Source organism: Salvelinus sp. IW2-2015, linkage group LG16 (genome assembly GCF_002910315.2).
Source record: "Salvelinus sp. IW2-2015 linkage group LG16, ASM291031v2, whole genome shotgun sequence".
Lineage (NCBI taxonomy): Eukaryota > Metazoa > Chordata > Actinopteri > Salmoniformes > Salmonidae > Salvelinus > Salvelinus sp. IW2-2015.
The window spans coordinates 11,152,303-11,179,426 of NC_036856.1; the positions used below are offsets into that span (position 1 = coordinate 11,152,303).

Sequence of the window (27,124 nt, forward strand, 5' to 3'; positions counted from 1 at the left end):
TCACATGCCCCGAATACAACACATGTAGACTTTACCGTGAAACGCTTGCTTATCAGCCCTTTCCCAATAATGCAGAGTTAAAAAGTACAAAAAATGTGAGGCTATACACAAGACTTACCGGTACCGAGTCAATGTGCAGGGGCACGAGATAGTTATATAATATGTACATGTAGGTAATATCTACATGTAGGTAGGGGTAAAAGTGACTAGGCAATCAGGATAGATAATAAACAGAGTAGCAGCAACATAGGTGAAGAGTGTGAAAGAGTGTGAAAGTGTGTCTGTGTGAGTGTGAGTGGTGTCAAAATGCATGTGTGAGTGTGTGGGTAGAGTACAGTGTGTGCATAGACCCAGTGCAAGAGAGTCAGTGCAACCAAAAAAAAGGGGGTCAATGCAAATAGTCCAGGTAGCCATTTGATTAATTGTTCAGCAGTCTAATGGCTTGGGGGTAGAAGCTGTTTAGGAGCCTTTTGGTCCCAGACTTGGCGCTCCGGTACTGTTTGCCGTGGGGTAGCAGAGAGAACAATTTATGACTTGGGTGGCTGGAGTCTTTGACAATTTTTATGGCCTTCCTCTGACACCGCCCGATATAGAGGTCCTGGATGGTAGGGAGCTCAGTACCAGTGATGTACTGGGCCATACGCACTACCCTCTGTAGTGCTTTACGGTCGGATGCCAAGCAGTTGCCATACCAAGCGGTGATGCAGTAGTTAAGGTGCTCTCAATGGTGCAGCTGTAGAACTTTTTGAGGATCTGAGGGCCCATGTCAAATATTTTAAGCCTCCTGAGGGGGAAGAGGTGTTGTCACGCCCTCTTCACGACTGTGTTGGTGTGTTTGGACCATGATAGGTCCTTAGTGATGTGGACACCGAGGAACTTGAAGCTCTTGACCCGCTCCACTTCAGTCCCGTCAATGTGAATGGTGGCGTGCTCGGTGTTTCCTGTAGTCCACAATAAGCTACTTTGTCTTGCTGACGTTGAGGGAGAGGTTGTTGTCCTGGCACCACACTGCTAGGTCTCTCGATCTCATCGTCATCAGGCTATGCAAGAAAATGGTTAAATGTAAATAGGAGTCATCATATTTTGGGAGGGTGAAAACTAGTGAATCATCATAACTAGTTTTAATGACGCTGAGGTTGTACTTACCTGTGTACTCTTTCAGTCCTCCCAGTGCTTGTTAAGCCACTGGGGGACGCTGTAGCATGATAGCTGCTTTATTCTGGACAGTGGCGCCCTAAAGTCCTCGAAGTACTTCTGGTACCAGAGTATCTAACATTTTGTAATGCTGCTGTATTTTTTAACCACATAGCTAGGTAGAATTTTCACAAATTAATTCCCTCCGTGGGTCTTTGAGGTTTTTCGGTCTCGCTGTTACTTGATTGAAGACAAACATGGATATTCCTACAGCTCCTGAAGGTTTGTATCTTTCATTTTGATTAGCTAGTAATGCTAATGTTACCATGCTAAATTAGTTAGCATGCAAAAGCCAGCTAGGCACATGATTGTCGTTACTGATTTAGAATAGTTTTTTTTAGTAGCTAGACTCTTTTATTAACTAATTAATCATTTTAAAATTAGCTCCCTAACCTTCATGGACAGTTTAAAAAAAAACTACATAGCTAGCTGGCGTCTATAGTATAGTCGCGCATGCGTCGATTTAGCCTGGAGAATCCGACATTGAATCGCGTTCAAACCAACTGGGAACTCGGAAACATACGAGGTCAAATCAGGACGTCAGTGATTTTCAGGTCGGAAAGTCGGAGCTCTAGAAAGAGAGGATTTGGAATTCCGAGTTGGATGACCGTTCAAATCGATTTTTACCTGTTTGAGCTCGTTCCCCCCCCCCCCCRCCCAGTTGTTTTGAATTCGGCATTATTGCATTGGATTCAACGTTGTGGATACATTAGCGTTTGTATCAAGAAATGTACCTCTCACGACATCTACAATCCAGAATGTTGAATATAATAACATTTTTGGGCTCCCGAGTGGCGCAGCAGTCTAAGGCACTGCATATCAGTGCTAGATGCGTCACTGGTTCGATTCCCGACTGTATTACAATCGGCCGTGGTTGGGAGTCCCATAGGGTAGCGCACAATTGGGCCAGCGTCATCCGGGTTTGGCCGGTGTAAGCCTTTATTGTAAATAATAATTGTTCTTAACTGACTTGCCTAGTTAAATAAAAAAATGTACTCCCTTTATTATTTTTTATTAACTTATTCAGGGCAGCCAGATTGAGACCAGGTTCTCATTCGCAATGGTGCCTTGTGTACAAACATTTTCTCAAACGGAGAAAAATTAACATTACAAATAAAACAAGAAAATGATTTAACACAACAGTTTCAACAAATAAATCACTACAATCAATCGAAGCAACTGCAATCCTCAATTGATGAATTCAACACCAGAGTCCTAAACTGTCCTAGCGGCACCAGGGAATCAAGATGCAAGGAATATTTGTAGTTTATTCCAACAATGGGCGGCACTAAAAACGAAAGGAGGATTTACCTAAATTCGTCGAGACCAGAGTGACCAATCCTGTGAGCGAGTTTGGTAGCTCATTCTGTTCTACGTTAGCAATGAAGTTTGATAAGTTAGTAGCTTGTGTAGTAGAGCTTTGTAAACAAAACGGGAATAATGAAGTGATCTATTGGACTTTAATGAGGACCAGCCAACCTTGTGATACATGATGCAGTGATGAGTATTAAAACTTTCACCTGTGATAAAGCGAAGGGCGGCATCCAAAGGTTTAAGAGTACTTGCTGCAATCTGGTCAAAAGTGTCACCATATTGAAGAACTGGCAGGAAAGTTGGCTGTACAATCTGCTTCCTGCTATTTAGGGAGAGGCAAGATCTATTTCTAAAAAAGGATCCCACTTTAAATCTTAGCTTTTTAACAAACTCATCCATACATACAGAAGAGTCAACAGATCATTCTCAAACCACTTGCGAGATGCAGGCTTATTTCAGTCAACATTTACTGATTGTCTGGGCGGTTGGTCCTTTTGCGTGTAGTATCCACAGGAAAGTATAAATACATTAACTTTTCAAAGCGCTGGTAGTGCGTTCAGATTCCCATCACCTCAAACATGTGCAGAACCATGTAAAAACGAGCTCGGCAAGTATGCGTGAGTCTCGTGCATGTATTTTCATCTTGTGCACATGCTTCAGGTGATCTGAACGCACTACCAGAACGATCTACCAGTGCTTTGAAAACTTGATGTAATTATACTTTACTCTAGATATACTGATGGGAGTCTATTAAGCTGGCCCTGTTAAGCAATATTTATTTAACTAAGCAAGTCAGTTAAGAACAAATTCTTATTTACAATGACGGCCTACCCCGGCCAAACCCTAACCCAGACGACGCTGGGCCAATTGTGCGACACCCTATGGGACTCCCAATCATGGCCGGTTGTGATACAGCCTGTAATCGAACCAGGGTCTGTGGTGACACCTCTAGCACTGAGATGCAGTGCCTTAAGACCGCTGCACCACTCGGGATCCCTGAAGTTCATTACTAATTATTGACCTTAATTCATCCACCAAGTACAAGGGTGGAGCAAATACCCACGGAAACTCGGCCATTTGTGGAATGAGTTCGACATGTGGGGTAGAGGAGTTTAATATATAAACAAAGCAATGGTGAGGTGAACAGTGTGATGGAATATTTTAAATGATCGGTTCTTTATTAATCATCGGTTTCCAAATAAACAAACTCAAAGATTCAAACCTTTTTTATGCATCTAAAAAAAAAAAWWWWWWWTTATCGCGTTTTCAAATCGTTGACATGTCCGCTTCTTGATCTTCGAATCCATAAACTAAAGGGTCCATCTGAACATATCCACCTGTGCTCAGTGTGTGGTGTGTGCCGTTGTTACCATCTGACTATGCAGATTGACCCCATTCCTTACACACACCTTTCAAACAGGATGTACAAAAGCTTGTGCTTAGCATCAAAACAGTGCAGGGCCCTAACAGTAAAGGCTCCTTTCCTCTCCTTATTCCCCCTCCCTATCCCCATTCCCCACCCCCCCAGGTGTGCATTTACATCACTGAAAGGAAGGACCAATTTCATCTACAAAGTGACAGGAGAACAGAGCAGGGGAAAGGAAGGACATACAAACAGAATACAACAAACCTCTCTTTCAGACACACACACGGACATACACTCAAACAGTTAAAACAGTATCAGAGAAAAAGAGGACCGAACCCTAGGTACAGCTTTGTTGCTGTTTGGTGATGAGGGAGAAGGAAGCGGAGAAAGCGTGTGGGGGGGCGACAGTACCTCGGTTTAATGCTTGGTTTAGGGAGGGGGGTCCAGTGGGTGATTAAATTCATTTCCTGAACCGGGCTGCGTCCCGTGCATGAGTTGTCTGGCCCACTAAAGTGATTTCGGTTGGCACGTGAAGTAGGATTCAGTGTTTTCACATGCAAAAGTGATTGCTTTTGATAAAACGCTTMATATGACTTGCCAATGCAAGCCATTTATATTTTTTGTAGATGTCAACAACCGAGCAGTGCAGATTTTTGTTCGATTTGAGCAAGGCGCTCCTCCCTCACCGGCTTCGCCCGGTCATGTGACGGGCCATAGGCCGGTTCAACCCGCGACATCTTAATAGAACACTTGCCACTGTCTCATTCCTACCTGCAAAAGGACCAACCACACGGACAACCGGTAAAGTATGTTAAAATATAATTTTATTCAACATTCTGGCTTCTAGAGGTCATGAGAGGAAACCTTCCTGATCCAAACGCTCATTTAATTKAATTAAATTCAACGTTGAGTTTTTAGGCTAGTGTCGATATGGGCAAAATATGATATACTTTTATTTATTTATTTATTTACGGTATTCTGTTTTTGGAAGAAAAAATATGCATTTTCTTTGAGTAGTGCGTGGCCCTAGGGTGGCATCACATATCTTCTAAGTCATTTCAATGAGTCTTTCTCCATTCTGATTGTTTTACACTGTTCGATTTAAGCTTTCTCATCAATTCCTGCATTTCCTGCACTCATTTGAGATCATTTTCACACTGCCACACAGGGCTGAATGATATTGGCAAAAAATCTAGGTCTTACTTTTAACCAAATGTTGCAATTGCATTTTGACTTGCGATTTAGATCAAAACACTTGGGTAAACTAGTCTAATTATATAATTGGGATATAATATTGGGTACTTTGAATACAATGTTTGACATGACAACGAATGAAAATGTCAGGGTGGAGTTATTGTGACAGGGTAGGAACCAAAGTGTTGGTCAGTGTTATCTATGGAACCCTATAATCTTTGGCTACATTAAATGTTTTCTCTTAGCTACTTCATGAAGATAACATATTAATGCCTCACCTAATACTTTTTTTTCATTTTCCATTTTATTTAACTGTTATTTAATTAGAAAACCTATAAGTCCTTTATACTGGACAACGTACAGTTATGAATCACCTAATCCTCTTTGGTTTAGAAGATACTGTTGCACAAACATGCTGATTTAGGCCTACACCATCACTGGTATCAGGCTGTATAGTTTGCTCTGACTCAGTACATTTAATACCTAGCCAGCTGACTAGCATTAGCGGCTAACAAGATTTAGCCACAACTTTCTAAGAAAATACAAACTAGCTGTTTGCAGATGTAAGAAACACAAACTAATAGTCTAATTATAGAACGCTAGTGGATTTATATTAAGACTCAAAGCGGAAACGGCATCGTTGTCATCATTGTTGCACCTGCCGCATTGATCATGCAGACTAAAGGCAAGTGCGCTCCTTGTGTGACGGGGCGGGCCTAAATCTGTGTGGAAAGAGGCATGGAGAGAAAGCGATGACAAGTAGCGGAGTAAATTATAAAAATGCACATTACACGCGTATCACATTTTAACAAACCAAACAATCTAATACTGTTTATAGGTAAAGTAAAACCAGTGGTGGAAAAAGTACTCAATTGTCATACTTGAGTAAAAGTGAAGATACCTTAATAGAAAATTACTCAAGTAAAAGTCACCCAGTAAAATACTACTTGAGTAAAAGTTTTTACGTATTTGGTTTTAAATATACTTAAGTATCAAAATTAAATGTAATTGCTAAAATATACTTAAGTATCAAAAGTATAAGTATAAATCATTTCACATTCCTTATATTAAGCAAACTAGACGGCACGATTTCTTGTTATAATTTACAGATAGCCAGGGGCACACCCCAACACTCAGACATAATTTACAAACAAAGCGTTAGTGTTTAGTGAGTCTGCCAGATCAGAGGCAGTAGGGATGACCAGGGAAGTTCTGTTGATGTGTCTGAATTGGACCATTTTCCTGTTCTGCTAAGCATTCAAAATGGAACGAGTACTTTTGTGTGATAGAGAAAATGTAAGGAGTAAAAAGTACATTCTTTTGTTTAGGAATGTAATAAAGTAAAAGTGGTCAAATATAAAGTACAGATACCCCCAAAAATGACTTAAGTAAAAATACTTTAAAGTATTACTTAAGTACTTTACGCCACTGGTAAAAACCCATACCGGTCCTTGCATCAATACTGGTATATACACTGAACAAAAATATGAACGCAACAATTTCAACCGTTTTACTAAATTACAGTTCATATAAGGAAATCAGTCAATTGAAATACATTCATTGGCTCCTAATCTATGGATTTCACATGACTGGGAATACAGATATTAATCTGTTGGTCACAGATATCTTAAAAAAAAAAAAAAGGTGGTGGTGTGGATCAGAAAACCAGTCAATATCTAGTGTGACCACCATTTGCCTCATACAACATGACAGATCTCCATCGCATATAGTTGATCAGGCTGTTGATTGTGGAATGTTGTCCCACTCCTCTTCAATGGCTGTGTGAATTTGCTTAATATTGGCAGGAACTGGAACACACTGTCGTACACGTCAATCCAGAGCATCCCAAACAATGACCCTCAGGATCTCGTCACGGTATCACTGTGCATTCAAATTGCAATCGATAAAATGCAATTGTGTTTGTTGTCCTTAGCTTATGCCTGCCCATACCATAACCCAACCGCCACCAAGGGGCACTCTGTTCACAACGTTGACATCCGCAAACCGGTCGCCCACACGACGCCATACATGCTGTCTGCCATCTGCCCGGTACAGTTGAAACCAGGATTTATCCTTGTAGAGCACACTTCTCCAGCGTGCCAGTGGCCTTCGAAGGTGAGCATTTGCCCACTGAAGTATGTTACAACGCAGACCTGCAGTCAGGTCAAGACCCAGGTGAGGACGACGAGCACTGCGATGAGCTTCCCTAAGATTGTTTCTGACCATTTGTGCAGAAATTCTTTGGTTGTGCAAACCTGTTATATCAGCTGTCCGGGTGGCTGGTCTCACAATCCTGCAGGTGAAGAAGCTGGGTGTGGAGGTCCTTGGCTGGCGTGGTTACACGTGGTCTGCGGTTGTGAGGCCTGTTAGATGTACTGCCAACTTCTCTAAAACAACGTTGGAGGCAGCTTATGGTAGAGAAATTAACATACTTTTTCTGGCAACAGCTCTGGTGGACATTCCAATTGCACACTCCCTCAACTTGAGACATATGTGGCATTGTGTTGTTTGACAACTGCACATTTTAGTGGCCTTTTATTGTCCCCAGCACAAGGTGCACCTGTGTAATGATCGTGCTGTTTAATCATCATCTTGATATGTCACACCTGTCAGGTGGATGGATTATCTTGGCAAAAGAGAAATGCTCACTAACAGGAATGTAAACACATTTGTGCCCAACATTTTTGAGAAATAAGCTTTTTGTGCATATGGAACAATTCTGGGATATTTTATTTCAGCTCGTGAAACATGGGACCAACATTTAACATGTTGCGTTTTATATTTTCGTTCAGTGTAGTAAAATACGGTATACCGCCCAGCCCTAGCGTRGATGTTGTCCCTCATGTACGATTACTTTTCTGCCCACCTTTACACAGTTACCTTGCACAGTACGTAAATAGGGATGCACCAGGTTTGAGGGTCCCATAATAACCTGATCAAGATTGCTTTGCTTTAAATTATGCGCAGAGTTAGCTAACGTAACAGTAATATAACCCCTAAATGGATGTCAAGCTGTATCAGAAATCATGTGACTCACCAAAAAGTATTTTTTTCTCTCCACAGATCAAGAGCTGAAAAATGTCATTGACAAACTGGCCCAGTTTGTGGCTCGAAATGGCCCCGAGTTTGAGAAGATGACAATGGAGAAACAGAAGGACAATCCCAAATTCTCTTTTCTGTTTGGAGGGGACTTCTTCACCTATTACCGGTGCAAGCTTGCTATGGAACACCACCAGCGTATGTAGTTCATATAGCTATCAATTCAACTTGTCTGGTCTTAGATTCCAATGCCAACAGTCTTTTTTTTATCCCATTTTGCAGCAGGCTTGGAACACAACCACCACGTGCAGATATTATAGCCTAACTTGTGACATCTGCTCACAATTTTCTAGTCATTGCAGGAAGAAGACAAGACCTGAATTTATTTCTATATAATAGATAGGCTATATCTGTGGCTGTTTGTATGCCACTGTATTGTAATGTGTGCTTCTCCCCACGTAGATCCTACTACCCACGAGTGTGAGGAGTATAAATTGGAAGGTATTTACTGGGACGATAGAAGTCCCAACTTGCACATTTTCCTCGACATTCATCTGGTGTTTTTGCATCACCGGTGCTTGAAGGCTTTGTTTTTGTATTGTTTTTCATGTTCATCATTTTAAAATGGAGGATACCCTGACTACTGGTGTTGATTGTATTCCTTCTATTTTCGTTATTGTCTAAAACATTCTAGTTTTAGATTCTTTTCAACCACAATTCAAGTTTGGACTTTGCAAGGCCTAAGTATGTCAGTTTGCTACGAGTTTGATTTTCTTGATGCTTGTTGATATCAGATGCAGATTTATGTTGCGTGTGATTCAATGCTGCTGCAAAGTTTGACATAAAAATCCACATGCTCTCCTGTTACAAAATCCTGTTACAAAAAAAGACAACGCCTTTTTTATTTCCGTTGTTTGAGATACTGCAAAATGCTTCATGTTTTTCAATCTCAATTCCTTTGAAGTATAAAGGAATTGAGTATAAYTGAAGATGAGGACATTTCTTTCATGAAGCTAGTTGCATGTAAAATGCCCTTGTTTTAGTACTATCTTTTCTTTTGAGGAATTTCATTTCATTCTTTTTTTTTTAGGTCACCTTGCCAAGTACCTGTGCAAATGACAAAAAGCATCGAGAGTACAATGAAAATGTTTTCTTTATCATGCTTTTGTCCTTTAATCACTGACATTTTGGCCTTATTTTGCAGATCTTTATAATCCATCCGGTAAGGAAGTCCCAGATGTCCCTCCACCAATCACAATCCTGGCTCCGCCCCCCATTGCCCCTGCCACGCCCTCTCTAGATGAACTCATCCAGCAGAGCCAATGGAATCTGCAGCAGCAAGAACAGCACCTACTCACTCTCAGACAGGTACGGGTCACAGTACCTCAGGGTCAGTCAGTCTTGATTAGTTGAGTCAGATATGTTAGTGCTGGGCTGGTGCAAAAACCTGCACACACTGGCCCTCTAATGTCGCTACCATATCCTATATTCTCTGGTCATGAATTGTGCGAAACAGAATACACAAAGTTTCAAAGCAAATAKATTTTACAGCTGTTGTTTTTTTCCCTAGATGTCCAGACTGAAATGGTTGTCATTTGTTTGATTCCAGGAGCAAGTGACGGCAGCCATAGCTCTGGCCATGGAGCAGCAGACCCAGAAACTGCTAGCGGAGACTCAGCAGGACATTTCTGAATTTGACAACCTGCTGCAGCCCATCATTGATACCTGCACTAAAGACGCCATCTCGGTACGTTCATGAATTTGTCATGACAACATGAACAATAGATGAACTGGAGAATGCTCTGGTATATTTAGTCAGTTGTATGTTTCTCTCCGGTTCCTTCTATAGAAAGGTTCGTYGTCATACACACATCTTTATAAACAGGGCTTATTAAAGAACACTAGTATAGAACAACAAGGCCCGCACAGTGTTAAAGCTCCCAATCCGAAACAGATCTTTGTTTCTTCCCAGGCTGGTAAGAACTGGATGTTCAACAACGCCAAGGGCCCGCTGCACTGCGAGCTGATGTGCTCACACCTCCGGAACCGCATCACAGCCGACGCAGCCCACTTCGAACTCCGCCTTCACCTCATCTATCTCACCAATGATGTCCTCCATCACTGGTAGAAGCATGATGAAAATGAGGCTTTGTTTTTACTCTCAGAATGCCACACATATACAGACTGTGCTTTTTTCATATTGTATTTTAAACTCCTCAAACAAAACTAACTTGCTTGCGCTCGATAATGGAAGTAATTATGTCATGCATTGTATTCGTGGTTAGTTAAGTGAACCTTGTCTTGTGTCATACCAGTCAGAGGAAGCAGCAGAGGGACCTGCTGGCAGCGCTGCAGAAGGTGGTGGTGCCCATCTACTGCACCAGCTTCCTGGCTGTAGAGGAGGACAAGCAGCAGAAGGTTACGCGGGTAAGTGGACTGCCTGTTCAATGGAGACATTGTTCCATATAAACTCAGCAAAAAGAAACGTCCCTTTTTCAAGACCCTGTCTTTCAAAGATAATTAATAAAAATCCAAATAACTTCACAGATCTTCATTGTAAAGGGTTTAAACACGGTTTCCCATGCTTGTTCAATGAACCATAAACAATTAATGAACATGTACCTGTGGAACGGTCATTAAGACACTAACAGCTTACAGACGGTAGGTAATTAAGGTCATTAAGGCCCGTAATGTGAGACGCCTAAGACAGCGCTTTAGGGAGACGGGACAGACAGCTGATCGTCCTCGCAGTGGCAGACCACGTGTAACAACACTTGCACAGGATCGGTACATCCGAACATCACACCTGCGGGACAGGTACAGGATGGCAACAACTGCACGAGTTAAACCAGGAACGCACAATTCCTCCATCAGAGCTCAGACTGTCCGCAATAGGCTGAGAGGGGCTGGACTGAGGGCTTGTTGGCCTGTTGTAAGGCAGGTCCTCACCAGACATCACCTGCAACATGGGCACAAACCTACCGTCGCTGGACCAGACAGGACTGGCAAAAAGTGCTCTTCACTGACGAGTTGCGGTTTTGTCTCACCAGGGGTGAAGGTCGGATTCGCGTTTATCGTCGAAGGAATGAGCGTTACACCGAGGTCTGTACTCTGGAGCGGGATTGATTTGGAAGTGGCGGGTTTGTCATGGTCTGGGGCGGTGTGTCACAGCATCATCGGACTGAGCTTGTTGTCATTGCAGGCAATTTCAATGCTGTGCGTTACAGGGAAGACATCCTCCTCCCTCATGTGGTACCCTTCCTGCAGGCTCATCCTGACATGACCCTCCAGCATGACAATGCCATACTGCTCYTTCTGTGCGGGATTTCCTGCAAGACAGGAATGCCAGTGTTCTGCCATGGCCAGCGACGAGCCCGGATCTCAATCCCATTGAGCATGTCTGGGACCTGTTGGATCGGAGGGTGAGGGATCGGGCCGTTCCCCCCCGGAAATGTCCGGGAACTTGCAGGTGCATTGGTGGAAGAGTGGGGTAACATCTCACAGCAAGAACTGGCAAATCTGGTGCAGTCCATGAGGAGGAGATGCACTGCAGTACTTAATGCAGCTGGTGGCCACACCAGATACTGACTGTTACTTTTGATTTTGACCCACCTCTTTGTTCAGGGACATATTTTTCAATTTCTGCTAGTCACATGTCAGTGGAACTTGTTCAGTTTATGTCTCAGTTGTTGAATCTTATGTTCATACAAATATTTACACATGTTAAAAGTTTGCTGAAAATAAACACAGTTGACAGTGAGAGAACGTTTCTTTTTTTGCTGAGTTTAGATGTTGCCTGTGGTCTGAATGACACCCTCTGTTTCTTGTTTCTCTCACAGCTCCTGCAGCTCTGGGAAAAGAATGGCTACTTCGATGAGGTGACGATCCAGCAGTTACAGAGTCCAGCTGTGGGCCTGGGCCAGTATCAGGTGAGGACTGAGGCTAGTGGACTAGTAAAGTGAAATACTGCAAGTCGGCTGACAATTAAAAGGATTGGACTTTGAGGTCAACCACATATACACGTCCTACCCCATGCCACACACAAAGTTCCACCAAAATAGAATAACGTTTATTTTTTTGAAATGTAATTGATTTGATTTACTCCGGCTAGGCCAGTCATCACTCGAGTGTTCTCTGTAACCTTAACGGTGGCCCTCCCCTCTCTCCCAGGCCTCTCTGATCACAGAGTACGCTGCGGTGGTGCAGCCCGTTCAGCTGGCCTTCCAGCAGCAGATCCAGACCCTGAAGACGCAGCACGAGGAGTTTGTGGCCAACCTGACGGTGCAGCAGACTGCAGCAGCCGCAGCAGCAGTGAGCCAGCTAGCTGCAGCAGAGCCCGATGTTAAGGCAGTCACTACTCAGCCTGGTGAGGGGAGAGAGAAACATAATCGCGCACACACCCGCATAAACACTTCCGTTTGCATGTTGATGAGGCTGTTGGTCTGTCTGTTAGCAAAACATCACTGTAGAGATGCTGGTGACTGGTTTGATTGGACTTTTTAGTCTCTCTCTCTTGCATACAGACCCACAAACACACACACACAGTAAGCACTTCATGATGTAATTTCGTTTACATGTTGATTATATATCTTTAGCCATATTTACCCTTTAACCAAATATCCTTCTCTCTGTCTTGTGGCATCGACAGGKGAGGTGAAGGCATCCATGTCTGGCCCTCCTGGTGATTATGACGGAGCCCCGCCCCGATCAGACCCCGGTGCTAACAACACTGGCCACTCTGATAACTCCTCCTCCAAACCCTGGTTCGACCCACAACACATGCCTGGAGGCTGGAACCCCAATCAGCCTGTAAGCTGGTCCTACTGTGTGGTTTGTATGCACTGTGTGACTCTTCCCTTTTTTATAATGGAAAACTCTCAAACTGATATAAGGAATAGTCTGTTGATATACAGTGCCAGTCAAAAGTTTGGACACCTACTCATTCCAGGGTTTTTCTTTATTTTTACTATTTCCTACATTGTAYAATAATTGTAAAGACATAAAAAGTATGAAATAACACATGGAATTAAACAAATCAAAATGTATTTTATATTTGAGATTCTTCAAAGAAGCCACCCTTTGCCTTGATGACAGCTTTGCACACTCTTGGCATTCTCTCAACCAGCTTCATGAGGTAGTCACCTGGAATGCATTTCAAGTAACAGGTGTGCCTTGTTAAAAGTACATTTGTGGAATTTCTTTCCTTAATGTGTTTGAGCCAATCAGTTGTGTTGTGCGAAGGTGGGGGTGGTATACAGAAGATAACCCTATTTGGTAAAAGACAATTTCCATATTATGGCAAGAACAGCTCAAATAAACAGAGAAACAACAGTCTATAATTACTTTAAGACATGGAGGTCAGTCAATACGGAAATTTTCAAGAACTTTGAAAGTTTCTTCAAGTGCAGTCGCAAAAACCATCAAGCGCTATGATGACACTGGCTCTCATGAAGACCGCCACAGGAAAGGAAGACCCAGAGTTACCTCTGCTGCAGAGGATAAGTTCATTGGCGTTAATTGTAGCCCAGATAAATGCTTCAGAGTTGAAATAACACACATCTCAACAACTGTTCAGAGGAGACTGTGAATCAGSCCTTCATGGTCGAATTGCTGCAACAACAAAAAAAACACTACTAAAGGACACCAATAATAAGAAGAGACTTGCTTGGGCCAAGAAACACGAACAATGGACAATAGACCGGTGGAAATCTGTATTTTGGTCTGATGAGTCCAAATTTGAGATTTTTGGTTCCAACCGCCGTGTCTTGTTGAGGCACAGAGTATGGTGAACGGATGATCTCCGCATGTGTGGTTCCCACTGTGAAGCGTGGAAGAGGTGGTATAATGGTATTGGGGGTGTTTTGCTAGTGACATTGTCTGTGATTCATTTAGAATTCATGGCACACTTAACCAGCATGGCTACCACAGCATTCTGCAGCGATACGCCATCCCATCTGGTTTGCGCTTAGTGGGACTYTCATTTGTTTTTCAACAGGACAATGACCCAACACACCACTAGGCTGTGTAAGGGCTATTTGACCAAGAAGGAGAGTGATGGAGTGCTGCGTCAGATGACCTGGCCTCCACAATCCCACGACCTCAACCCAATTGAGATGGTTTGGGATGAGTCGGACCGCAGAGTGAAGGAAAAGCAGTCTACAAGTGCTCAGCATATGTGGGAACTCATTGAAGACTGTTGGAAAAGCATTCRAGGTGAAGCTGGTTGAGAGAATGCCAAGAGTGTGCAAAGCTGTCATCAAGGCAAAGGGTGGCTACTTTAAAGAATCTAAAATATATTTTGATTTGTTTAACACCTTTTTGGTTACTACATGATTCCATATGTGTTATTTCATAGTTTTGTTGTCTTCACTATAATTCTACAATGTAGAAAATAGTAAAAAGAAAGAAACCCTTGCATCGGTAGGTGTCCAAAAATTTCACTGGTATTGTATTTACAGGTTTACTGTTTTCATAGAGTTGAACAGATTGACTGTAGTTCCTATCTATCAAATCAGGCCTATGCAAACAAACTGAGTTGATGAATGAGTGAGTGGTGAAGGTACGGTAACATGGAAGATGAGTGTCCATTTAAACACCCGTTATTTTTGTCCCCTCAGCCTCCGTTTGACCCTACCCAGGCGCCCCCGCCTTGCCCGCCCTGGAACAGCCACGAAGGCATGTGGAACGAACAGAGGGGGGATCCCAGCTGGAGCGGAGGCCCTCCGAGGGGGGAGGGCGGTCCCTGGAGCGGAGGGGGAGGACAGAACGAGCCACCTCCCAACTGGAGTGGTCAGTACGACCAGCCCCCCTGGAGCAACCAGGGACCTGACCAGCCCCCCTGGGGCCAGAGAGAGCCCCCATTCCCCCGCATGCAGAGGCCTCCCCACTTCAGAGGGCCCTTCCCGCCCCACCAGCAAGGGCCCCCTCCCTTCAACCAGCCGCCCCCGCCTCCCCACAACTTCGGCCGGTTTCCTCCACGCTTCATGCAGGACGACTTCCCACACAGACATCACTTTGAGAGGCCACCCTACCCTCCACATCGCTTTGACTACCCACAGGGAGACTTTCCCGGAGGTAAGACTACAGGACAGGTTCCACCATGGGAGCTCATTATTCACTGTTTAACTTTTCTATGACTATTGTATAAGCACCCTTCTGGCTGATTTTCCTGACCACCATCCATAGTTACAGTACACATATCGATTTACATGATCATTTGGGACTGACCGTTCTATCTACAACATGTCATTTAACTGAGTCTCTCCCCTTGCCCCTGCGTGTTGACCAAGACATGGGCCCCCCGCCCCACCACCACCCCAGCCAGAGGATCCCTCCTCCGGGCATGGGGGGAGGAGAGCACCCTCCCTGGGGGGGTAACCAGCACCCTGACTTCGGCCCTCCGCCCCACGGCTTCAACGGCCATTCCCCCCATATGAGGCAGCGGCTGTCGCCGGCTCACGTCAACCAGGACGACCCCAGCCTGGTCCCCAACGTCCCTTACTTCGACCTGCCCGCCGGACTCATGGCCCCTCTAGTCAAAGTGAGTAGCACAGGATGAAGATGTCTATTGCTTTTCAAGGATACATTTTCCACAGCTCACTATGTATTTCTCGGACCCCAGTGATTTAAACGGTTGTTTTCCACCTGTTTTATATGCGTAAGCTTGAAGACCATGAATACAAAGCCTTGGATCCCAAAGACATCCGCCTTCCTCCCCCCATGCCCCCTAGTGATCGCCTGCTAGCTGCTGTGGAGGCCTTCTACAGCCCCCCATCCCATGATCGACCCAGGAACAGGTAAAACACAAACATTTTCGCTTCATGTGCTTGAGTGATCAATGCAATGTGTGTGCTCTATTGATTGCAATGTCTTTGTCGGTCAGTGAGGGCTGGGAACAGAACGGCCTGTATGAGTTCTTCAGAGCCAAGATGAGAGCCAGGAGGAAAAAGGGCCAGGAGAAACACAACAGGTGAGACCGCCTGCCTGCTAACCAGCCTTATGTCTCGCACGCGCACACACACACATTTCATAGACTTATCTATAGTACAAGGAGACTTTGGGCACCACTTAACCTAAAGGAAATGTGCCTTTGAAATCCACAGGTAAATACAAATGCTTTGTTAGTCTGGCACTCTGTTTCCCATCTGTAAGTACTGTATGAGAGATGAGTGCTCTAACGAAGTGTGTGTTCTCTGTCTCTCCCAGTGCCCACGGGGGTAGTCGTTCACACAGCCGTTCTCGTAGTCGGGGCCGCTCCTCATCTCGTTCCAGCTCCAGCTCCTCCAAGTCCTCCCGCTCCTCCTCACGGTCCCGCTCTCGCTCCTACTCCAGATCACGCTCCAGGTACACGCAGATGGGATTCTTCCTGATTTAACAGGAATTGCAGATTTCGTCAGGAATACTATCAGATACGCCTGTACGATACACTCGAGATGTATTGGTAGACCGTTTTCCTCATTTGGTTGGAGGTTAGGTGGTGTTAAGTAACACTGGAGTGAACGTCGTCAAGTTTGACAGATCATGTTGTTTATCTTTCCCCTCCACAGGAGCAGGAGCCGATCCAGGTCGTCCCGCAGTCGCTCTCGTTCCAGGTCTCGCTCCAGATCTCGCTCTCCTGACAAGAGACGGCTAGAGAAGCCCGGACATGRCTCCGCCCCCGCCACCGCCTCCCAGAAGTCCCGTAGCCCCTCCCCTCCGTAGGTCCCTCTCATCTTGGTGTGAAATGTATCCTGCTCTTAACACATCATATCGCCTCTGGCATATTGCTTACAAATCTGTGCATATCATAGGGATAGGGGCTTGGGGAGGGTAGAGACCGTAACTATGCCATTGACATAATGGAGGCAGTTGCTCTCACATTGAACATTTAAAGCAGAGCATTGAAGGCTGTAGATTACTGAATGTATTGGTTGTGATCTCCACAGCACTAATTCTGGGCTTGGAGCAGCCCCTTCTATCCTGCCTCCAGACAGCAGGCTGGGAGAGGAGAACAAGGGCCATCAACTGCTCATGAAAATGGGCTGGAGTGGTTCAGGGGGGCTTGGCGTGAAGGAGCAGGGCATCCAGGACCCCATCAAGGGGGGAGAACTCCGGGACAAGTGGGACCAGTATAAAGGAGTGGGGGTGTCACTGGACGACCCTTATGAGAACTACCGCAGGAACAAGAGTTACAATTTTGTAGCTCGCATGAAAGCAAGGGAGGAAGGTAGGATTTTTCATCAAGTGATCTCTGTAGGTCTTTTTGAAAATGTTGCAATGAAATTCTGACATTGTGGACAGGTMTATTTGTAGGTGATATGACAAACTAAAATATATAATAACCAATGTGTGTTTTATTTCAGTGAATCGGGAACCACAGGAGCCCCCTCCCGCTGAATGACGTGCATCGTAAAGCAAACAACCCCTACCCAGAACACACCTCTTCATAATTAGTTGTTTGTACAGAATAATGGTTTTAACAGTATATTTCCCTCTATCCGTTTGCAAAATACCAGAAGGTTGGGGTCCTTTAGTTTTAATGTTGCTTTTCTTGTGGAACTTGTTCATGTGTTCTTCTCATGTTCCAGGATCAAGTCATCAAGACTTGGGAATGGACAGAAATAGTATTGTGTTGCTCTTTTGAAACAAAAAGAAAATCCCACAAAACATAGGAATGCACATGGAATCAATGGCATGTCAGCTATAATTGTGAATCAGTTTACCCTGTACAAACCACATTACCTGGCTACCTAAACTCCTTGCTCCGGACAGATGCTACACCCACGGTCGTTAGTTTCTTCTCTGCTATGAAGTATGTAGCTGAACGATAGAGCAGCGGAAGAATTAAGTTTAAGTCGTCAGGCAACTAACCACATGCTGTAGAGAAATAAAGCATTTTAAATACTTGTTTTGATATTKTGTTTGTATAAGTGCGCTCACAATTAGTTAACCTCAACCTAGATTAAAAGAAATGTAAAAAGAATTGTCAGAAAAATTTCAGAAAACCAATTAATTAAACCAAATTTCAAATGTTTATACATATCCTCATTGATCTGTATAAAATTCTATACTTCAGTGGCGATTTTAGCATGTWAATCTTGGGATAAAAAATTAAGTGGGATGCATGCCAGCAAAGCCACAACACTAAAKAATACATGAATTGCACTATAACGGTGACCACAAATTGTTAGGGCCTACATAAAGCTGACCCAGCCTCTTACCACTGCTACACCTGGCTAGCAGCGGAGCCTTGTCTGGCAGCGAAACAGTTCATTCAGCCTCATTTACTGCTTTTTAAGAAAACAGCTGATATGGCTGACTTGCTTAAACAAATGTGGTTTCTAATGACAATTGAGATGTACAAACTATGGCATAAGGGGATGATGACAAGTGGATAAGAGGTAATCCGTAATTTCGATTGACATTAATGAGCGAGCTAGGACYGACGTAGTCAATATAACTATTTGTTTAGCACTTTTGACATGTCCAGCAACAGAATTCAGAACATGGGCTGTTACAGTGTTCTCCCTGTACACCAAGTCAGAACCGTAGGATAAATAAAGGGGGCGTATAAGCAGATAATGAAAGCTCTTACAATATTCGATGATTACATTTCTCTAAAACTAGAGAACAGTAGGCGAAATAGACCAAATTATTAGGGTGTGGCACATGGGCTACTAACATCTTACTACACAACATATACTTAGTGTTACTTTCTTAGATATCGTATACATATCTCCCTGGGTTATTACATAATTTATGCAGCAGCATACAATACATTTTTGGACTCACCTTGTGCTGTGCTCACTTGAACAGGAAGGTGGCGCGGCGGTCTTTCATGGGTGAATTTTGTCATCAGTCTGGCATTCTCTGGATTTATGGTGCTTTCAAAACTGGGAACTCGGGGGGGGGGGGGGGACAACGTCGAATCATGACGTCATTGATCTTCAGGTCGTAGCTCTAGAAAGAGGCCGAATTTACAATTCCGAGTTGGATGACCGTTCAAAACGTATTTTCCCAGTCGCAGCTAGTTTATTCCCGACTTCCCAGCTGTCTTGAACTCACTGAAGTCGCAGTGCCGAGTTAACAGTTGTTTTGAGCGCGGCACAAATCATGCTTCAGTGACAGCATGGCCAATGTTGAATGTTTAGAATTTTAAACATGGAAAAGAGCCCCTTAATCACAGATTTGGGACCTCTCTGTCACTGATTCCRTCCAAACCAGTCATTGTTAAATTTGCGATTTCCAACTTGTGTAATGTTTATGTCCAATTGCCGATGAGCACCGAAGTTTTATCTATAATTTCTCTTCATATGACAAGGATTAAAAAAGATTTGCCAGTAGATTGTTGACTTGATTCATGATGATGACTGCTGGKTAAGATTACAAAAGTTTGTTGACATGATCAGTCCAATCAAAGCTACTGTACATATAACGTGAAATTATGTAATTTTATCTGTGGCCAATGACCTTGAGCCTTTGTGGATGGGCTCTTCTAATGTAACTATGGCAGCACCCAAAGGGCTAGAACTTTCGGGGTCTAGCCTTAGACTTGGTGGTGACATAGCATCCCTATGAGTGTCAGAACACTGAGCCAATCACAGCGCAACGCTCTGTATTTTCTGCAGGCTTGCCCCACCACCACAGAATGCACTGAGCTAGGCTGAAACACCTGCATTTTGGAGATGCCTTACTCAAGAAGTACCCATACATTCTCAGTGTCAGATGTAGTGGAGCTCCATCATTTCCTGAAGAATCTCCTCCAAGGCCGCCTCCGTGGTCAGCTTGGGAGGCTTGTGACAGCCAATGAACTACAACAAATCAATCCCACTACAAATCTAGTCAATTCAGGAAAAGTGGAAAAACTGAAAATGTCAATTTTGGTCTTGGATCATGATGACTACAAATGCACAGAAGTGTGAACACAATTGGGTCCACAGCAAATATGGTTGACAGTCCCTCAGATAAGAGTGACAAGGAGCGGCGTTTGACTATCAATTATACCTTCAGTACTACACGAGTGTGTAGCGATTAATTTACGATTGGGCAWTAGAGTAGCCTACCTCCTTGGTGTCCTCCAGGGTGGTGTATGTGTAGTCTGCAGGGACTGTAGGAGTGGAGGTGGCGGRTGGTCTGGACAAAGTGTCTGGTGAGAGCCAGCTGCTGCCTCAGCATGTTGAGTGCAAACACAGCAGGGCTGTATGCACTGATGGCCGGGGATGAGAGACAATAGAGGTGTGGTCAGTAGGACGAAGAGCTGAGCCTTTCCTATTTAGATAAGAGATTATGCTTCAGGCATTGTGTTAAACAATGGTGACAATGAGGTCACCAAAACCAATGATGTATACTGAAATCAAATATAAATGCAACGTGCAACAATTTCTAAGATTTTACTAAGTTACAGATCATATAAGGAAATCAGTCAATTGAAATACATTAATTAGGCCCTAATCTATGGATTTCACATGACTGGGCAGGGGTACAGCCAGAGGTTGGTCTGGGAGGGCATAGGCCAACCCACTGGGGAGCCAGTGGGCCAGTGGGACCTAAACAAATTTATGCCCAAAATTTGAGAGGAATAAGCTTTTTGTGCCTATGGAAAATTTCTGGGATTGTTTTTTTCAGCTCATGTAACATGGGACCAACAGTTTACATGTTGGATTTATGTTTTTGTTCAGTGTATAGAAACCCTGGATTGCTGATGCTGTGTATTGGCCAATGAGGGGCTTTGAAGCCACTGACTCCCCAGTAGGAGTCCTCCATAGGAATTAATGGAATTCTATAGTATTTCAATTAAATGTTTCAAGGACAAAATTACATGCATTTACAGAAAATWGTTTATATATTTTTTATTTGTATGTTTAGCTCACGTAATATAATTTAAAAGTATGCATTAAGGTGTCTGTAATAGAATACATGTAGAAATTAATAGATGCAMTTCTATAGCTCCCTTTAAAAAAATGTACAATGGTGGGGGAGTGCCAAGATGGTATGGGCACAGTGGCTTCAAAACAGCYCCACCTGTCAATCTTCTAGTGTATATATAAATCACTGGGTGAAACAGTGCATCAACTACTGTAGCATAAAATCCAAAAACTACTTTAGAAGTTTGAGGCTCAACTGAGGAATTTTATTATATGCTTTTATTGTTTTTTTTAATGAGCGAGAATTCTGCTTCTATCATCTGAACCGTGGCRGTAAAGACACACCCTCCACGGCCTCTGCACTGACAGTGACTCGCCATGGGTTTGATCCACATAGGCCATTCCAACCGCCGGCCATAGGGATGCCAGACCTACACAGACAGGGGAATGACAGACGGGTAGACATTTTTACATTACACTGACTAAAATGCAAATGTTTTTCTTTGTTGCAAATGTTACTGTATTTAGTTAGTGGACAAACCGGTGGACCAGGTGAAGGCCAGTCCGTCTGGTTGGGTCTGCATCTCGGACAAGGTGAAGGCCAGTCCGTCTGGTTGGGTCTGCACCGGGGCCTCTCTCACACACCTGGGCGAGCGTCTCTTCAAAACTTGAGACGGCATGATAGTTTCAGCCACAGAGTGGGAGCGAGATGATCTGGAATAGAAAGCCCTGCTGCCACTGAATGAATCAGCGATTCTACTGTAGTCTGGGTGATGTGGGACTGACTGTTCTTCTCCGAGACACTGGAGTACTTGTCGCTCCAAGAGACGCTGTAGTGTCTGAGACGCTGTAGTCCATGACCTCCATGACCTCGCAAATAAATTCATTAAAAATCCTACAATGTGATTTTCTGGATTTTTTTRCCTAATTTTGTCTGTCGTAGTTGAAGTGTACSTATGATGAAAATTACAGGCCTCTCTCATCTTTTTAAGTGGGAGAACTTGCACAATTGGTGGCTGACTAAATACTTTTTTGCCCCACTGTATTTAAAAGGGGGGGGAATCAATGCAAATAGTCTGGGTAGCCATTTGATTAGCTTTTCAGCAGTCTTATGGCTTGAGGGTAGAAGCTGTTAAGAAGCCTTTTGGCTTGCCGTGCGGTAGCATAGAGAACAGTCTATAACTAGGGTCTCTGAAGTCTTTGCCAATTTTTAAGGCCTTCCTCTGACACCGCCTGGTATAAAGGTCCTGGATGGCAGGAAGCTTGGCCCCAGTGATGTACCCTCTGTAGCGCCTTGCGGTTGGAGACCGAACAGTTTCCATACCAGGCGGTGATGCAACCAGTCAGGTGGCTCTCGATGGTGCAGCTGTAGAACTTTTTGAGGATTTGAGGACCCATGCCAAATCTTTTCAGGCGTTGTGGTGTCCTCTTCACGACTGTCTTGGTGTGTTTGGACCATGATAGTTGGTTGGTGATGTGGACACCAAGGAACTTGAAGCTCTCAATAGGGGTGTGCTCGGCCCTCATGTTCCTGTAGTCCACAATCATCTCCTTTGTCTTGATCACATTGAGGGAGAGGTTGTTGTCCTGGCACCACACTGCCAGGTCTCTGACCTCCCTATAGGCTGTCTCATCGTTGTCGGTGATCAAGCCTACCACTGTTGTGTCGTCGGCAAACTTAATGATGGTGTTGGAGTCGTGCTTGGCCAGTCGTGGGTGAACAGGGAGTACTGGAGGGGACTGAGCACGCACCCCTTAGGGGCCCCCATGTTGAGGATCAGCGTGGCAGATGTGTTGTTGCGTACCCTTACCACCTGGGGGCAGCCCGTCAGGAAGTCCAGGATCCAGTTGCAGAGGGAGGGGTTTAGTCCCAGGGTCCTTAGCTTAGTGATGAGCTTCGAGGGCACTATGGTGTTGAACGCTGAGCTGTAGTCAATGAACAGTATTCTCACGTAGGTGTTCCTTTTGGCCAGGTGGGAAAGGTTAGTGTGGAGTGCAATAGAAATTGCGTCATCTGTACATRTGTTGGGGCGGTATGTGAATTAGAGTGGGTCTAGGGTTTCTTGGATGATGGTGTTGATGTGAGCCATGACCAGCCTTTCAAAGCACTTCCTGGCTACAGATGTGAGTGCTACGGGTCGGTTGTCATTTAGGCAGGTTACCTTGGTGTTCTTGGGCACAGGTACTATGGTGGTCTGCTTGAAACATGTAGGTATTACAGACTCTGTCAGGGACATGTTGAAAATGTCAGTGAAGACACTTGCCAGGTGGTCAGCACATGCTCTGAGTACATGTCCCGGTAATCCATCTGGTCCTGCGGGCATGTGAATGTTGACATGTTTAAAGGTCTTACTCACATCGGCTACAGAGAGCGTGATCACACAGTAGTCCTGAACAGCCGGTGCTCTCATGCATGCTTCAGTGTTGCATGAATCAGCAGCGCTTTTGGTAATTCTCTTCCCTGAGAGATGTGCCTATGCTTTTTCCAMAGCTGAAATCTGCCACCACGATTCCACATTCTCTACAAATCTAATTAGCCTGTAAAAAAAAAAAAGAAGATATATATAATATATACAGTTGAAGTCGGAAGTTCACATACACTTAGGTTGGAGTCATTAAAACTCGTTTTGCAACCACTCCACAAATGTATTGTTAACAAACTATAGTTTTGGCAAGTCAGTTAGGACATCTACTTTGTGCATGACACAAGTAATTTTTCCAACAATTGTTTACAGATTATTTCACTTATAATTCACTGTATCACAATTCAAGTGGGTCAGAAGTTTACATACACTAAGTTGACTGTGTCTTTAAACAGCTTGGAAAATTCAASAAAATTGTCATGGCTTTAGAAGCTTCTGATAGGCTAATTGACATCATTTGAGTCAATTGGAGGTGTACCTGTGGATGTATTTCAAGGCCTACCTTCAAACTCAGTGCCTCTTTGCTTGACATCATGGGAAAATCAAAAGAAATCAGTCAAGACCTCATTAAAAAAATTCTAGACCACCACAAGTCTGGTTCATCCTTGGGATCAATTTCCAAACGCCTGAAGGTACCACGTTCATCTGTACAAACAATAGTACACAAGTATAAACACCATGGGACCATGCAGCCGTCACACCACTCAGGAAGGAGACGCGTTCTGTCTCCTAGAGATGAACGTACTTTGGTGCGAAAAGTGCAAATCAATCCCAGAACAACAGCAAAGGACGTTGCGAAGATGCTGGAGGAAACCGGTACAAAAGTATCTATATCCACAGTAAAACGAGTCCTATATCGACATAACCTGAAAGACCGCTCAGCAAGGAAGAAGCCACTGCTCCAAAACGGCCATAAAAAAGCCAGACTATGGTTTGCAACTGCACATGGGGACAAAGATCGTACTTTTTGGAGAAATGTCCTCTGGTCTGATGAAACAAAAATAGAACTGTTTGGCCATAATGACCATTGTTATGTTAGGAGGAAAAAGGGGGATGCTTGCAAGCCGAAGAACACCATCCCAACTGTGAAGTACAGGGGTGGCAGCATCATGTTGATAGATGGCATGATGAGGTAGGAAAATTATGTGGATATATTGAAGCAACATCTAGCAACATCAGTCAGGAAGTTAAAGCTTGGTTGCAAATGGGTCTTCCAAATGGACAATGACCCCAAGCAAACTTCCAAAGTTGTGGCAAAATGGCTTAAGGACAACAAAGTCAAGGTATTGGAGTGGCCATCACAAAGCCCTGACCTCAATCCAATAGAAAATTTGTGGGCAGAACTGAAAAAGCATGTGTGAGCAAGGAGGCCTACAAACCTGACTCAGTTACACCAGCTCTGTCAGGAGGAATGGGCCAAWATTCACCCAAATTATTGTGGGAAGCTTGTGGAAGGAAACCCAAAACGTTTGACCCAAGTTAAACAATTTAAAGGCAATGCGACCAAATACTAATTGAGTGTATGTAAACCTCTGACCCACTGGGAATGTGATGAAAGAAATAAAAGCTGAAATAAATAATTGTCTCTACTATTATTCTGACATTTCACATTCTTAAAGTAAAGTGGTGATCCTTACTGACCTAAGACAGTGAATGGAATTCTTACTAGGATTAAATGTCAGTAATTCTGAAAAACTGAGTTTAAATGTATTTGGCTAAGGTGTATGTAAACTTCCGACTTCAACTGTATATACGTAAAGTGTATGTTACCTGGTTCTACTAGCGAACTATTCAATAATACATTTTGTCTGCTAATCATTTTAGTTGTTGTTTGTCGTTTTGATCATATAATAAATGCATGAATCGAGAATTTTGGAAACAGCAAAGCTATGCTTATCATGGCAGTTTAAAAAAAATCCAGTAAATTAGCTGTTTAGACCTACTAAGAAGCCTAAATGTACAGTACACTGGTCAGCTAGAGACTCCTGCTTTGCAAAGTCATGTAGACTACAACACGTACACAATTGCGTACAGTTACAATGTATCCACCTGATTAGATTCCGTTTTGAGATTAAACCTTGTAGCAATTACACTGTGTCCAACGTCACCGTAAACAGCGACCCTCATACCCATGGGACGAGTCGTGGTTTATCAGAGGGATAGTTGGACCCAAAATCTGTCTTCTCCAGCAGGTGGCGTTTTTCGTATGAGTGTCGAATTTGGTTAATAAAACATGGAATGTATTATTTCCTAAGTGTGGCTTATTTGATCGAATATAAGTTTCGTAATGATTGGGTTGTTACGAGTGCACTGATATAAGTAGGACACATGACATCCAGGCAACTTTGAGAAATAACACTTTACATCGGAGTTGGGCCTGGTCGTCACTAGTTACCACAGCCATAAAGTCATAAACCCGCCTATTTCCATCGTTTCTCTTCTTAAAATTTGATTTTAAACCTAAAATTAACCACAGTGCTAAACTTATACCTAACCTTAAATCAAAACCAAAAAKCACATTTTTGTTTTCATTAATTTTTACGACAGGCCTAGCCAATGTTGACTTTGTGACTGTGGAAACTGTTGTGCCTGTGGAAACTGTTGTGCGCGTATCMTCCCTCTCCTTGGCTGGATTGGTCCCACCTGATCTTGCCTCCTCCCGACTGCCTTCCATTTTTTTTTAAAAATACATTTATTTTCATTGTTAGAGCGGCCCCTAGAGTATCTGGTCAAAATAATGGATCATCTGTACGCGTTGACACATTCTACGGAAGCCTGCATGGAAAACMTAATCTTTGAGAAAAGCCAGTTTATGATTTTTTTTAAATATATTTTTATTAACAGTAACATGCAAAACATAAACATAACAGCCAGAGGGATTCCACAAAGAAATGAGAATAAAAAATTAAAAAATACAACGAATCCACATTATATCAATTCAAATACAGACATATAGCGAATACATTTTTTGGACATTTTGTTTTGTATACGTTTTAAAGACTCTAAATAGTTTTCCAAATCAGATTAAAAAAATAAGAAAAAGGTTTTCTTCTTCATAAATTGCGTGCGTCCTTTCTCCTCGCCTCCTTCTCAAACCCKATTAGAGGAGAAGGTTAGACCTCTGACTTTCTCATCCAATGGGTTTAAGAAGGAGGCGAGGAGAGCGTTACAATATAAAAACTCAATATCATTGAAAATTATCTTCAATGTGCAATTGAAGTCATGACGTCTGAGTTTTATGGTTAGTCACCAAGAAAGCCTTTATTGTGTTACATGATTTCGGGGTGTGTGTGTCAACCTTGAGCAAGGGTGTATGACGTTCAATTTACTTTATTGCGGTGTGGAAAATTGTATTTTATTAGGATTTTAGGGAAACATTTGGACATAATACACATTTGAATAATCACACTTGGTTCCAAAAATAAATTAATGTTCATCCACAATCTTACAAATTTCCACAAKATAAAACAATATTTTCTGTCCACTATCATTGCTCCTCGCAATTTCAGAGAAATAATTTCAAATATGGCTCGCTCTTCGATGTGGAGGAGTTTTGGAAGTTGCCTCTAACCGCTGGTCCAGGGTCAGCGTCAGATTTGGGATTGGGCAATCTGATGCCAGACCTGTGGTGAGGGACTACTTCGGCCTCGAGCCGATGTGTAATCCGAGCACTTCCGAAAGATAAATCGTGGTCTCATTTCATTGGACAAGATCTCGTCCAATGAGCCACGGCCATCTGTGCAGGAATAGGG

The 27,124-nt window shown here is 43.5% G+C and overlaps 1 protein-coding gene across 2 annotated transcripts; it reads left to right on the forward strand.

Annotated features, from left to right (window-relative positions):
- Positions 1-1,209: 1,209 nt before the first annotated feature.
- On the forward strand, positions 1,210-17,992 carry LOC111975792 (calcium homeostasis endoplasmic reticulum protein). Of its 2 annotated transcripts, XM_024004380.2 has the most exons (18): positions 1,210-1,416; positions 8,132-8,305; positions 8,570-8,608; positions 9,312-9,475; positions 9,717-9,854; positions 10,080-10,231; positions 10,423-10,534; positions 11,947-12,036; positions 12,278-12,473; positions 12,756-12,916; positions 14,725-15,181; positions 15,397-15,647; positions 15,770-15,903; positions 15,990-16,076; positions 16,313-16,450; positions 16,654-16,803; positions 17,032-17,312; positions 17,449-17,992. In XM_024004380.2, exons 1-18 carry the CDS (start codon positions 1,392-1,394, stop codon positions 17,484-17,486), a joined length of 2,787 nt encoding a protein of 928 aa, XP_023860148.1. In that variant the 5' UTR covers positions 1,210-1,391; the 3' UTR covers positions 17,487-17,992. The 2 variants fall into 2 exon arrangements, with proteins under 2 accessions (XP_023860148.1, XP_070303622.1); XM_070447521.1 differs by lacking the exon at positions 8,570-8,608 and having other exon boundaries at positions 1,211-1,416.
- The last annotated feature ends 9,132 nt before the right edge of the window (positions 17,993-27,124 follow it).